The sequence below is a fragment of the Mercenaria mercenaria genome, chromosome 4, assembly GCF_021730395.1.
Source record: "Mercenaria mercenaria strain notata chromosome 4, MADL_Memer_1, whole genome shotgun sequence".
NCBI lineage: Eukaryota > Metazoa > Mollusca > Bivalvia > Venerida > Veneridae > Mercenaria > Mercenaria mercenaria.
The window spans coordinates 31,833,854-31,847,410 of record NC_069364.1 but is presented as its reverse complement, the minus strand read 5'-3'; the positions used below and the strand labels follow the sequence as shown (position 1 = coordinate 31,847,410).

At 37.0% G+C, this 13,557-nt stretch overlaps 1 protein-coding gene across 2 annotated transcripts in view; it reads left to right on the top strand.

Moving 5' to 3' along the window:
• Positions 1 to 13,557, top strand: part of LOC123551393 (aldehyde dehydrogenase family 16 member A1-like) — a 51,595-nt gene that overhangs the window by 26,013 nt on the left and 12,025 nt on the right. For both annotated transcript variants that reach the window (XM_053540879.1, XM_053540880.1), the window contains 6 exons: positions 9,147 to 9,409; positions 9,703 to 9,855; positions 10,252 to 10,449; positions 11,131 to 11,229; positions 11,858 to 12,001; positions 13,302 to 13,400. In XM_053540879.1, coding sequence (XP_053396854.1) covers positions 9,147 to 9,409; positions 9,703 to 9,855; positions 10,252 to 10,449; positions 11,131 to 11,229; positions 11,858 to 12,001; positions 13,302 to 13,400 — 956 coding nt within the window. The remainder of the gene's footprint in view (positions 1 to 9,146; positions 9,410 to 9,702; positions 9,856 to 10,251; positions 10,450 to 11,130; positions 11,230 to 11,857; positions 12,002 to 13,301; positions 13,401 to 13,557) is intronic.

Here is a 13,557-nt window from a genome sequence, read left to right as displayed (position 1 = left end):
GCCCCTTATGTACTTAAACTTTTTTGCAGTCTTCGCTTTCTGGATGTTACTTTAATGCAATATAAGATAAAGATTTGAAACTTAAAATGTATCTTTATCACTATCATCTGCATGTGTGGTAACAATCCCCATAACTCTGATTTGTATTTTTGACCAAATTATGCCCCTTTTATACTTAATTTTTTTTAACAATCTTTGTTTTCTGGACATAACTTTGGTACTATATAAGATAATGACTTGAAACTCAAAATATATCCTGCCATCATCATCTGCATTTGTTGTAACAATCCTAATAACTCTAATTTGTGTATTTGGTGGAATTATGCCCCTTGGTGTATCTTCCTCTTATATTAGAGGTCTCTTATTCAGACATATATTCATTTTACTGTCAAATCCCCGAATAGTGGAGCACGCTGTCTTACGGACAGCTCTTGTTCATGAATAATGCCCCCTTTTACTTAGAATTTAAGGTTAATTTGATGCATTTTCACTATATCACAGTTATTACGGAATGCATTTGATTCAAACTTGAAGTAGTTGTTCCACATCATCACCCACATCATATGACATAAGGTGCATAACTCTTGCACCAATATTTCCTGAATTATGCACCCTTTTTGCATAGAATTATATTTTTATAGTGTTTTCATACACTCTATCTGTACCTCTCTTATTATTTGATATTTTTTAACACAGACTCAAGCTATTGTGCAATATAATATTCATCCACCATTGGAGTCATTAAACACTCCAGTGACAGTTCTTGATAGATTTAAATGTTTTTGGTACACAGGTGTAACATCATAAAACACAGATAAAGTTCAAATTTGGCTACAAACCACAAATTTTTAGCTCATCTGATTTTTTGAAAAAAAAATGATGAGTTATTGTCATCACTTGATCAGTGTCAGCGTCGGTGTCGGCGTCGGCGTTGCCTGGTTAAGTTTTATGTTAGGTCAGCTTTTCTCCTAAACTATCAAAGCTATTGCTTTGAAACTTGCAACACTTGTTCACCATCAATAGCTGACCCTGTACAGCAAGAAACATAACTCCATCCTGCTTTTTGCAAGACTTATGGCCCCTTTTGGACTTAGAAAATATCAGATTTCTTGGTTAAGTTTTATGTTTAGGTCAACTTTTCTCCTAAACTATCAAAGCTTTTGCTTTGAAACTTGCAACACTTGATCATAAGCTGAGCCTGTACAGCAAAAAACATAACTCCATCCTGCTTTTTGCAAGAATAATGGCCCCTTTTGGACTTAGAAAATTAGATTTCTTGGTTAAAACTTGTGTTTAGGTCAGCCATTCTCCTAAACTATCAAAGCTATTGCTTTGAAACTTGCAACACTTGTTCATCATCACAAGCTGACCCCATACATCAAGAAAAATATCAGATTTCTTGGTTAAGTTTTATGTTTAGGTCAACTTTTCTCCTAAACTATCAAAGCTATTGCTTTGAAACTTGCAACACCTGTTCACCATCATAAGCTGACCTGTACAGCAAGAAACATAACTCCATCTTGCTTTTTGCAAGAATTATGGCCCCTTTTGGACTTAGAAAATTAGATTTCTTGGTTAAAACTTGTGTTTAGGTCAGCTTTTCTCCTAGCTATCAAAGCTATTGCTTTGAAACTTGCAACACTTGTTCATCATCACAAGCTGGACCCCATACAGCAAGAATTATTACTCTATTCAGTTTTTTATAAGAATTATGGCCCTTTTTGGACTTAGAAAATATCAGATTTCTTGGTTAAGTTTTATGTTTAAGTCAACTTTTCTCCTAAACTATCAAAGCTATTGCTTTGAAACTTGCATCAGTTGTTTACCATCATAAGCTGACTCTGTATATCAAGAAACATAACTCCATCCTGCTTTTTGTAAGAATTATGACCCTTTTTGGACTTAGAAAATCATGGGTAGGACAATATTTCTATTATACAGAGACATAAAAATCAGATGAGCGTCAGCACCCGCAAGGCGGTGCTCTTGTTTTATGTAGTTATGGCCCTTTCCAACTTAAAATTTGCCAAACTCATTGTTGCCAGACTGTTAATAACTCACGAAAGGCTTGACAGATTTAGGTAGATTTTGGTACACAGGTGTAACATCATAAAATACAGGTCAAGTTCAATTTAAATTGCACCTTCTAGTGGCCATGTCTTTCTTATGGTTGCCATTCTTCTGTGACAAGACCGTATTGTGGGGGTATTTGGCACTCCTGTGACAGTTCTAGTTTTAAATCTACATACTCAAGTCCCTGTGAAATAACTGTTTTGAATGAACCCATAAAATTGTAAATTAATTCAAGTTAATATAACTTTAAATGTGTTACATACCTTTGTTTGGTTTGAAATAAGCAAATGGATTTTTATAAACCTCTTCAGATCAGATCGGATATTTGAAATGCCTAGTTACGGTTTTTCCTATTTTACTTCCGCTTTCTGTTTGAACAGGAGGATAACTCAAACATTTAATCTGGATTTGATAGCCAGTTGTTACCTATCTTAATCCTATACCCTGCTATATTTCTAAAATGGACTGGTCCATCATACAAGCTTGGTAGGACCACCTATTATCCTCTGCCAAAGGCGGAGGGATATAGTTATGGCGTTGTCTGTCTGAAGGTCATCCGTTGGTCCGTCCTGAGCCATATCTAGGAAGTATTTTAGAACATTGAAGTAAAACTATATAATATTTGTTCACCACTATAGGGAAATGCAGTACATCAGGTTTCAGTCAGATTGCCCAAGTAACACCAAAGTTATGGCCCTTAGTAGTTTCTAGTGTTAACTGTATACTACAGTATGTCTAGGTATTTCGAATCTAAAGCAGTTCCAAATCACTTCAATTTTTTTAGTAACACAAATAATACCACAAACTTTTGAGAAGTTGCGTGTTATATTGTTCTTGCAGGGGAGATAAATGTTGTAAAAAGTGATTCGGAACTAATTGACTGACTACGTTTGGAAATGACCTCATATAAAATTGAAGGCTTTCTTATTTTCAAAATAACTTTTTTGCAGATGGAAATAAACAGTCATGGCTATATTTTGGAATGTTTATTGCGTATTTTTCATAATTCTGTATATTTTTCTTTAAAATGGCAATTATTTGCAAATTTTCGACGAAAATCAGTATGTACCCTGTGACCAAACTAGTAATCCAAGAAATGAAATTATACCTTTTATTTTTAGCTCACCTGAGCAATGCTCAGGTGAGTTTTTCTGATCGCTCGATGTCCGGCGTCCGTCGTCCGTCGTCTGTTGTCTGTCTGTCAACATTTAGCTTGTGTATGCGATAGAGGCTGTATTTTTCAATTAATCTTCATGAGTATTGGTGAGAATGATAACCTTGATGAAATCTAGGCCGAGTTCGAAAATGGGTCATCTCGGGTCAAAAACTAGGTCACTAGGTCAAATCAAAGAAAAACCTTGTGTATGCGATAGAGGCGGTATTTTTCAATTGATCTTCATGAATTTTGGTCAGAATGATTGCCTTGATGAAATCTAGGCCGAGTTCGAAAATGGGTCATCTGGGATCAAAAACTAGGTCACTAGGTCAAATCAAGGAAAAACCTCGTGTATGCGATAGAGGATGTATTTTTCAACTGATCTTCATGAAATTTAGCCAGAATGATTACCTTGATAAAATCTAGGCCGAGTTCGAAAATGGGTCATCTGGGGTCAAAAACTAGGTCACTAGGTCAAATCGAAGAAAAACATTGTGTATGCAATAGAGGATGTAGTTTTCAATTGATCTTCATGAAATTTGGTCAGAGTGATTGCCTTGATGAAATCTAGGTCGAGTTTGAATATGGATTATCTGAGGCCAAAAACTAGGTTACTAGGTCAAATTAAAGAAAAATCTTGTGTTTGCGATAGAGACTGTTTTTTTTTCAATTGATTTTTTATGAAATTTGGTCAGGATGATTGCCTTAATGAAAGCTAGGTCGATTTTGAATATGGGTCATCTGAGGTCAAAAACTAGGTCACTTGGTCAAATCAAAGAAAAAACTTGTGTATGTGATAGAGGCTGTATCTTTCAATTGATCTTCATGAATTTTGGTCAGAATAATTTCTTTGATAAAATCTAGGTCGAGTTTGAACATGGGTCATCTAGGGTCAAAAACTAGGTCATATCATAATCTAAGAAAATGCTTGTTTTATCACAAGAGACCAATTTTTTGGTCCAATCTTAATGAAAATTGGTCAGAATATTTGTTTCCATGAAATCACTAGGTCAAACATGTTTTACACTGTTATGGTGTGTTTCTTAGGTGAGCGACCTAGGGCCATCTTGGCCCTCTTGTTTCATCTTGTCATATGAACACTAAACCCCAAAGGACACAATTCTGTTTGACATATTGAACGTTTTCTGTTAGGTGATTCGGAACTGCTATACACACTGTATTATTATTAGGTACTATATATTTGGCAATTCTGCTTCATAACTTGTGATATATTTGACCTAGAACTACGATTTAGATCACTGTAATGTGGTAGTGCACACACAATTTCGCCATGATTTCTATAGTAACCAGAGTTATTGCACTTTAATTGTTTAAGAATCCACATATTTGTACAAAACAAACGAACCCGGTGAGTGAGTGAGTAAGTGAAATTTGTAGAAATTTATTGAACTTCCTTAACTTGAACATTTATTATTAACATGTGAAGTTGTGTACCCACACCCCACCACCCTGGTCACACCCCTTCCCCCTCCCCAACCCCTCACCCCCAAAAAATGTTTTTATGCCCCCGAAGGGAGGCATATAGTTTTTGAACCGTCTGTCGGTCTGTCAGTCTGTCCGCAATTTTCGTGTCCGGTCCATATCTTTGTCATCGATGGATGGATTTTCAAATAACTTGGCATGAATGTGTACCACAGTAAGACGACGTGTAGCGCGCAAGACCCAGGTCCGTAGCTCAAAGGTCAAGGTCACAGTTAGACGTTAAAGGTCATTTTTCATGATAGTTGGGCGTGTCCGGTCCATATCTTTGTCATCCATGGATGGATTTTCTAATAACTTGGCATGAATGTGTACCACAGTAAGACGACGTGTCGCGCACAAGACCCAGGTCCGTAGGTCAAAGGTCCTAAACTCTAACATCGGCCATAACTATTCATTCAAAGTGCCATCGGGGGCATGTGTCATCCTATGGAGACAGCTCTTGTTTCATTTTTTCTTTTATTAGCTCACCTGAGTACAAAGTGCTCAAGGTGAGCTTTTGTGATCACCCTGTGTCCGTCGTCAGTCGTCTGGGACCGTCATCGTCAACAATTTGACTGTTAACATTCTAGAGGTCACAATTTTGGCCTAATCTTAATGAAACTTGGTCAGAATGTTACCCTCAATAAAATCTTGGCCGAGTTTGATATTGGGTCATCTGGGGTCAAAAACTAGGTCACCAGGTCAAATCAAAGGAAAAGCTTGTGTACACTCTATAGGTCACAATTTAGGCCCAATCTTAATAAAACTTGGTCAGAATGTTACCCTCAATGAAATCTTGGATCAGTTTGAGATTGGGTGATCTGGGTTCAAAAACTAGGTCACCAGGTCAAATCAAAAGAAAAGCTTGTTAACACTCTAGAAGTTACAATTTTGGCCTAATCTTAATGACACTTGGTCAGAATGTTACCCTCAATAAAATCTTGCAGGAGTTCGATATTGGGTCATCTGGGGTCAAAAACTAGGTCACCAGGGCAAATCAAAGGAAAAGCTTATTAACACTCGAGAGGACATGATTTTGGCCGAATCTTAATGAAACTTGGTCAGAATGTTACCCTCAATTAAATCTTGGACGAGTTTGATATTGGGTCATCTGGGTCATGTTTTTATTTCGATGTAAATGAGATGTGAAACCAAAATTTGTAGTCCTGTTTGGCGCCATATAACCTATACTGTGTTGGTGCACCGTAAAACCCAAATAAATCAATAAATCAATCATCTGGGGTCAAAAACTAGGTCAACAGGTCAAATCAGTTGAAAAGCTTGTTAACACTGTAGAGGCAACATTTATGACTATATCTTCATGTATCTTGGTCAAAATGTTACTCATGTTGATCTCAAAGTCCAGTTTGAATCTGGGTCATGTAGGGTCAAAAACTAGGTCACAAGGTAAAATCAAAGGAAAGGCTAGTTAATACTCCTGAGGGCACATTTATGACCATATCTTAATGAAACTTGGTCAGAATATTAATCTTGATGATCTATAGGTCAAGATCAATTCTGGGTCAGGTGTGGCCAAAAACTAGGTCAGTGTCAAATCAAAGGAAAAGCTTGTTAACACTTTAGAGGCCACATATATGACTGTATCTTCATGAAACTTTTAGTCAGAATGTTTGAATCTGGGTCATGTGGGGTCAAAAACTAGGTCACTGGGTCAAATCAAAGGAAAAGCTAGTTAATACTTTAGAGGCCGCATTTTTGACCATATCTTAATGAAACTATCTTGATTATCTTTGGGTGAATAGGTCAGGTGAGCGATACAGGGCCTTCGTGGCCCTCTTGTTTTTAACTAACCTTCCATGAATATTTATCAACATGTGAAGTTGTGTACTCACACCCATTTGGTCACACACCCTCTCCCTCCCAACCCCGCAACCCACAAATTTTTTTGCTTTCAGTTTTTCTTTCTAGCTCACCTCAGTTATCATCACGCTGTGTCCGTCATGCGTCCGTAAGTCATCAACAATTGTATTTAAACGACATCTCCTCCAAAACCACTGAATGGATTTTGATGAAACTTGACACAGATGTTCATTGGATAGTCCTCTACCAAAGTTGTTTAAACAGTTCGCTTGGTTGCATATAGGGGCCTCCAGAGCTAAAAATAGAAAAATCTTCAAACAACATCTCCTAAGCAGATGGTCTGATTTTGAAATAATTTCACTCAAATGGTCCATATGTCACCCTCTACCAAGTTTGTTCATATTATACAGATTCTTCAAAAAATAAATGGCCACCAGTGTGTGTGGTCTCTTTTAAGTATATGTATATAGTGGAAATTAAAAAAATCTTCATGTGTGGAACTCTTAGCCCAATTTTAAAATAATTGTACACAAATGGTTCTTGTGTGACCCTCTACCAAGATTGTTCTTATTCTGATTGACATCAAAAAACATGGCCGCCAGGGGGAGTGGTTACTTTTTCCTATATGTAGTAGAAACTTGGAAAATCTTCTTGTATAAAACTGTTAGCCCGCATTTGAAACAATTTCACACACATTGTCCTTGTGTGACAAATATTTTTCTGGTTTGTCAAAACACATAGCCGCCAGAGGGTGTGGTCACTTTTCATCAACAGCTTCTTTAAACTGCATCTCATCCATAACCACGGAATGGATTTTGATGAAACATTACACAAATGATCTCTGGGTAGCCCTCTTTCATGGTTGTTTGAATGATTCGGGTTCATTGAACATACGGGCCTTTTTGGTTAAAAAATATGTTTTCAGTTATCAGACTTTAACCCTTCTCATGCTGGACACGATTGATTCTGCGTTTGCCACCAGTGTAGATCATGATCAGCCAGCACATCCATGCAGTCAGATCATGATCTGCGCTGTTCACCATTCAGTCAGTGTCTTTTAAGTATGCACCCCTTTTAACATTAATTTTAATGTTTTTTTCATAATTGAAAGATGGACAAGTTCATTATAGAAATTTAGCAGGGTAAGGGTTAAAAGCCTTTTTCTCTAGAGCTTTGATATTTGGCATGTGATATAAGGGTTTGACTCTCTACCATACTTGTCCAAATTATTGCCCTAATGTCAAAAGTGGCCATGCCCTTGTGTGTGACATATACTACAAATTGTTTAAATGGGTCAACCGTGTTGTTATACTTATAAAATAGACTGGCCCGATTTATAGTATGATGTGGTTGGGTGTGAGCCATGGAAGACATGCTCTCTTGTTGGTTAGATATCTTCCCTGACCGGTTTCGTTCAGCAGTTGTGAACTTCTTCAGAGGACTTGACCGTAATGACTTTTAAGGCAAGTTTGGTTTTGCATTATGTGCAGTGTGATGCTGCATTCTGGTTATATACTCTCTGGTGCTGGTTGGTGCCGGTGCCAGAGCCGGTATGGGGCCGGTTTGGCTTTTATATGGCTTTCTGGGATACTCCTGGAGCCGGCTTGGTGCCGGTTTCTATTTTTAGCGATGCTATGGTGCCGGTAACTCCAGCATCGGCAACTATCTATGCAACCTTACACTTGCCTCTAGCTATGCCAGCACAACAGTTAACCCGGGCACTAATAATACAGCGCCACACAATAGAGTGAAAATAAACGTGCAGTAATAGTATATCAAATCAAAATCATTGAAATCATGCAGAATGACCCAGAGACAGCAAATAACACAAAAATATAAGATATAACAGGTAATACTCTTGGATCCACGAGCTTTGTACTCTAAACCCAGTAGGGATCAATATTTATGGATAGAATACTCAGCTATTTCATTTTTAATTTATTTGGCCCGATTTATAGGTTGGTCAGGGCTACGATATGTACAGTATTTTGCCATTGAAATATTTCTATAAAATGCTTCCCCTTTCATTTGGATCTGTCCATGTTTACAAACACGCTTGTTTATTTTATGGACTGTAACTATAGGTTTGTATATAAGAAACTTTGTAAATCTTCTCTGAATCAATAATAGCTAGAGCCTTGATAATTGGCGTGTGATATCAGGGTTGTACTGTCTACCGTAATTGTTCAAATTATTGCCCTAGGTTCAAAAATGTGTGTGACATATATATAATATAGACTAACATAGAAAAAATCTAACAGTGTTTATGTACCATTACGTTATACAAACACATTTGAAGCCTTGTATACAAGTGAGCGCTCAAGGGTCAATGACCCTCTTGTTTTTTTAAACCTTAAACCTTCTCTGAATATCTATCAACATGTAAAGTTGTACCCTCCACCTCACTCCTCCGACCCCGTCACCCCCACAGCACCCCGATCATGCAGCCCCACCCCCATATTTCAGATTTCTTACTGCTCTCTTAAGGACATCTGTTCTTTTAAGTTCAAATGTACATGTAAACCACACCACAAACCCATGTGGGGGATAACAATTCATCTAGTTTGCTTGTTTCATGTTGATTTGTTTTAAAGTGATGTAATTGAATTTTCAGGCGTGATTGGAGCCATAGTTCCCTGGAACTTTCCACTGATGTTGCTTACATGGAAAGTGTGTCCAGCTCTTGCTATGGGCAACACAATAACTCTTAAGCCTGCCACCTACACGAGACTGTCTGCCCTGCTGTTAGCCGAGATTTGCTCAGAGGCAGGACTTCCCCCTGGTGTGTTCAATGTGATCACAGGAAGTGGACAGATGGGAAGCATGCTGGCAGCACATGAAGATGTCGACAAAGTGGCTTTCACAGGCTCAACTGGAGTAAGATTTTTTCTGTCAGATTTATTGATCTTGTCTAGTGACTGTTAAGCATCATTCTGTTTAATTCCAACCCTTCTCATTTGAAGTTTTGCTTATGCAGTTGCCACCTTTGTCCAAAAGATAATGCTTTTGTCTAAAGTTTTATCCAAGTTGTTGTCCCTGAACAAAAAACAAGTGGTGACCATATTTGAAAGTCATTTAAACTGTTTTATATATAGATGTCCCAGTTTAAAAGTAAAAGTTTGGCCAGTGGTGCAGACAGTTGATATATGTACTTGTATATTCATGTTTAGGTAGGGCAGACACTGAGAAGGTTGATTGCTGGTACTGGGAAAAAGTTGTCACTGGAACTGGGAGGTAAATCTGCAGTGATTGTGTTTGAGTCAGCAGATCTAGACAGTACTGTGGAAGGTCTAGTTGATGCCATATGGTTCAATCAGGGACAGGTAAAATTCTTTTAGATATTTTCATATTTTCATTTCTTATTTGATAACAATATGTAAGTTATAAAATTATTATGGCAGAAAGTTTGCATACTTATGTCAATTTGATTCTTTTGTAACTGTAAAGGTTAGTATGTCATTCTGTAGTCTGACATCCTTCTGAAGATTAATGCTTGAGTCACATTTTTACAAACACAGAATATAATGTATTCTTCTTAATAACTAAATATACATATCGTGAGCTGAGCGCGAATCTGTTGTTACTGTATATGAATTAAGAAGAAGGTACAATAGTTTCATGCTCAGAATCCTAGATATTGTTATATGGAGTTAATTGGCTAGAATTTAGACAATGTCTATTTGTCTACACACATAATGCTGTGTAACTTGTTTATTTAGGTATGCAGTGCTGGGTCAAGGCTTCTTGTTCAGGAATCAGTCTATGGAAGATTAGTTGGAAAATTGAAAACCAGACTGACTCACTTCAGAGTAGGTGACAGTCTAGATAAAACTGTAGACATGGGTGCCATTGTGGATGACTCACAGAAAAAAACTATAGATGAGTTTGTTGAAGATGCACGCAGAGAAGGGGCAGAGGTAATACATTGCAGGGCTTACTTGGATTCTCTTTCTTATAAATGTATGTTTATTGTAGTCTATACAGATTTACTTTGATTTGGTTTGGAGGAAAACTTAAGCTCCTTGCTGATTACATTGAGCTGATTTGTGTACAGATCTTAAAGTTTTTATGAATCACTATAAAGTCTAGTTCCTAGAAAAAAAACCAGATTTGGTGCCATATTGGGAGGCATGGGTTTTGAACCATTGACCTCTAGATTTACAGGTCAGCACCTTTTCCACAGGATATTTGTTTATTTTAACCATGTTTGAGTCTGCTTCTTGAAAAAGTATTGTATCTGTTCTGTATTAGGTGGTGACTTTTTAAATTCCAAATAATTACCACAGACATGAGTGGCCAAGACTTTATTCACATTGCCGCCTCTAAAACTTTGCTTTGAAAGGATAATTTTTCTGTCTGTTAAATCATAAGCATTGCATCTTTGCCAGTTATATCAGACAGCATGTTATCAAAGACTGCTTCTCATCTCCCAGTATTTTACAGGTTTAAAAGGTTCTCTTCATTTAAGGTGTAATTTATTCAGAGTATAGACAGATTTGACACAGTCATGTTTTACTGTTGCAAGTTGTACACAATATTTATAACCCTATGAAAAATCAGTGAAATGTGTTAGGTTGATATACTTTTCTGTTATTCAGGTTTATCAGGCTACAGCTTGCATTCCAACTAGGGGCTGTTTTTATCCTCCAACACTTATCACAAATGTACAGACTGTGTCTAGAGTTGTAGCAGAAGAGGTAAGGTTTAAGACTGATTCACAGTTTATGAAAATAAATGTCAATATAATGATTTGTCTGAAATGTCATGCATGTTATTATGAATTACTTAAAACCTGTCCCAGATGTAGATATTAGCATTAAAAAAGTTATTATTGTATGGATGTATAAATAGGAAACAAATAAATTTGAACAGCCATTTTATGGACTTCTCTACAGAAAATGAACTTCTTTGCAGGACAAGTGTGTTTCATGCTGAACTTCAGCATCCAGTAATACATGTATAAGGTTATTAATAAAAATAATATTATAAATTGGCCTTGTTATTTGTCTTAAGGATGTCACATTGTTTCAAGGCCAAGGGTGAATATGATTGCCGGATGACATATAATAGGGCCAGTATGAAATCACATGATTAGTGATAATAATTATCCTATTATTCAACTCCATGTCGGCCCCCTCAGTTTAACTGATCAGAGTATTTGAATCGCATATTTTCTCATATTCACTATTTTTCATATTGGTTCAGTGAGGTTCTACTGGCATATGATATGCACAATTTATCTAATACTGTGTCCAATATTTCAGCTGAATAATAAATTGCCAAAAAGAACATAAGTTAAGTGTATAAAATAATTTATATTTACAGATATTTGGTCCAGTATTGGTGGTGTTACCCTTCAGAACAGCCAAGGAAGCAATAACATTGGCTAACAACTCAATGTACGGTTTGGGTGGCAGTGTGTGGACAGAAAATATCTCCCTGGCCATGGAAGTTGCTATCAGTATAAAAGTAAGTCATGTGGCCAGCAGCATCTGTTTGGTTCAGTAGTTTAAGACAATGGGTGCATGGTTATAAAACTGAGTTTAGAGACCAGTTTAGGAATACCACCTTGTCTTTAGTGAATTCAAAACTGTACATTCAGTTTTTTTGACAGGATTCCTAACTCAGCTTTTTAACACACGGGTCCATGAATTCGTGTTGGTCCAGGGTTTGAAAGAATGGAAATGTCTGGCTAGACTTTACAATCTCTGCAAGTAATGTTTGCTACATGTTTCAGTATGCTTCCATGCAAAATTACTCTTGATACTATGTACTGCACTTACTGATATTTTTGTGTCCAACTACACATTCATTGTGTAAACAGACACAAAATTTTGTTTCCTACCAGGTCTTTGTGTAGTAAAATGATTTCAAGTTGAGATATAGTATTGAATGACCCTTCATGAAGAATGAAACTGTTTTGTATTATTTGACTGAATAAGATCCACTATTGTTAGAATAGTGAGAGCTATTCTAGTACTTACTCATTTGCCAGAAATGGCGGCAGTGGCGGCACCACCTCTTGGTGAAACTTTTGCATGCATATCTCATCAATCATTGTATGTACTGGTTTGAAACTTTACACAAAGCTTGCTGGTCACGAGACCTACTGAAATAGTATTGACTGATAAAAACTATGGCCGTGGCCGAGTGGTTAAGGGTGCTGACTTCAAATCACTTGCCACTCATCGATGTGGGTTAGAGCCTTACACGGGGCTTTGAATTCTTCATGTGAGGAAGCCATCCAGCTGGCTTATGGAAGGTCGGTGGTTCTACTGCCCGCTCGTGATGAAATAATGCACGGAGGTGCACCTGGGTCTTCCTCCACCATCAAAGCTGGAAAGTCGCCATATGACCTATAATTGTGTCAGGGCGACTTTAAACCCAACAAAATAAATATATAAAAACTATGGCCCTTTTGTACCTAAAATTTGGTTAAAGTTTTGTGTGCAACTAACTGTCAAGCTTTGTCTTAGTAACAACTATATATATTTGATTGAAACTTCAACCAAGAGTGTGAAGTTTTTTCATTGGTAAGATCTGCTGTAATGCAGATATCTGATATGACGATGTTACGTGTGTACTAGTGTACAGTTGTAGCTTAACAAGTGTAATGATCTCTGGGAATGTCTGGCTTCTAGTGACATTATAACAATTTCTGTTTATAAGAAATTGTAAACGTACAGGTTATTAATCTATCAGTTTGAATGAAAGAAAAAAGCAAAATGTTTTATTTATTATTGTTCATGAATATTTGTGGATATTTTAGACCGGAACAATGTGGGTAAACTCTCACAACATGTTTGATGCAGCAGCAGGTTTTGGTGGATACAAACAGAGTGGGTATGGTAGGGATGGAGGCAAGGAGGTATGTTTGCACACAGGTTATAGATATTTGTGCATAAAGTATTTAGGGCTCACACATTAGATTTTGCAGTTAGGAAGAAAAAAAAACGGTCTTTGAATAATTAACAAATCCTCATCCTGTGCAATATCAGTTAATTTCTTTTTCGGATTCCAGTAAT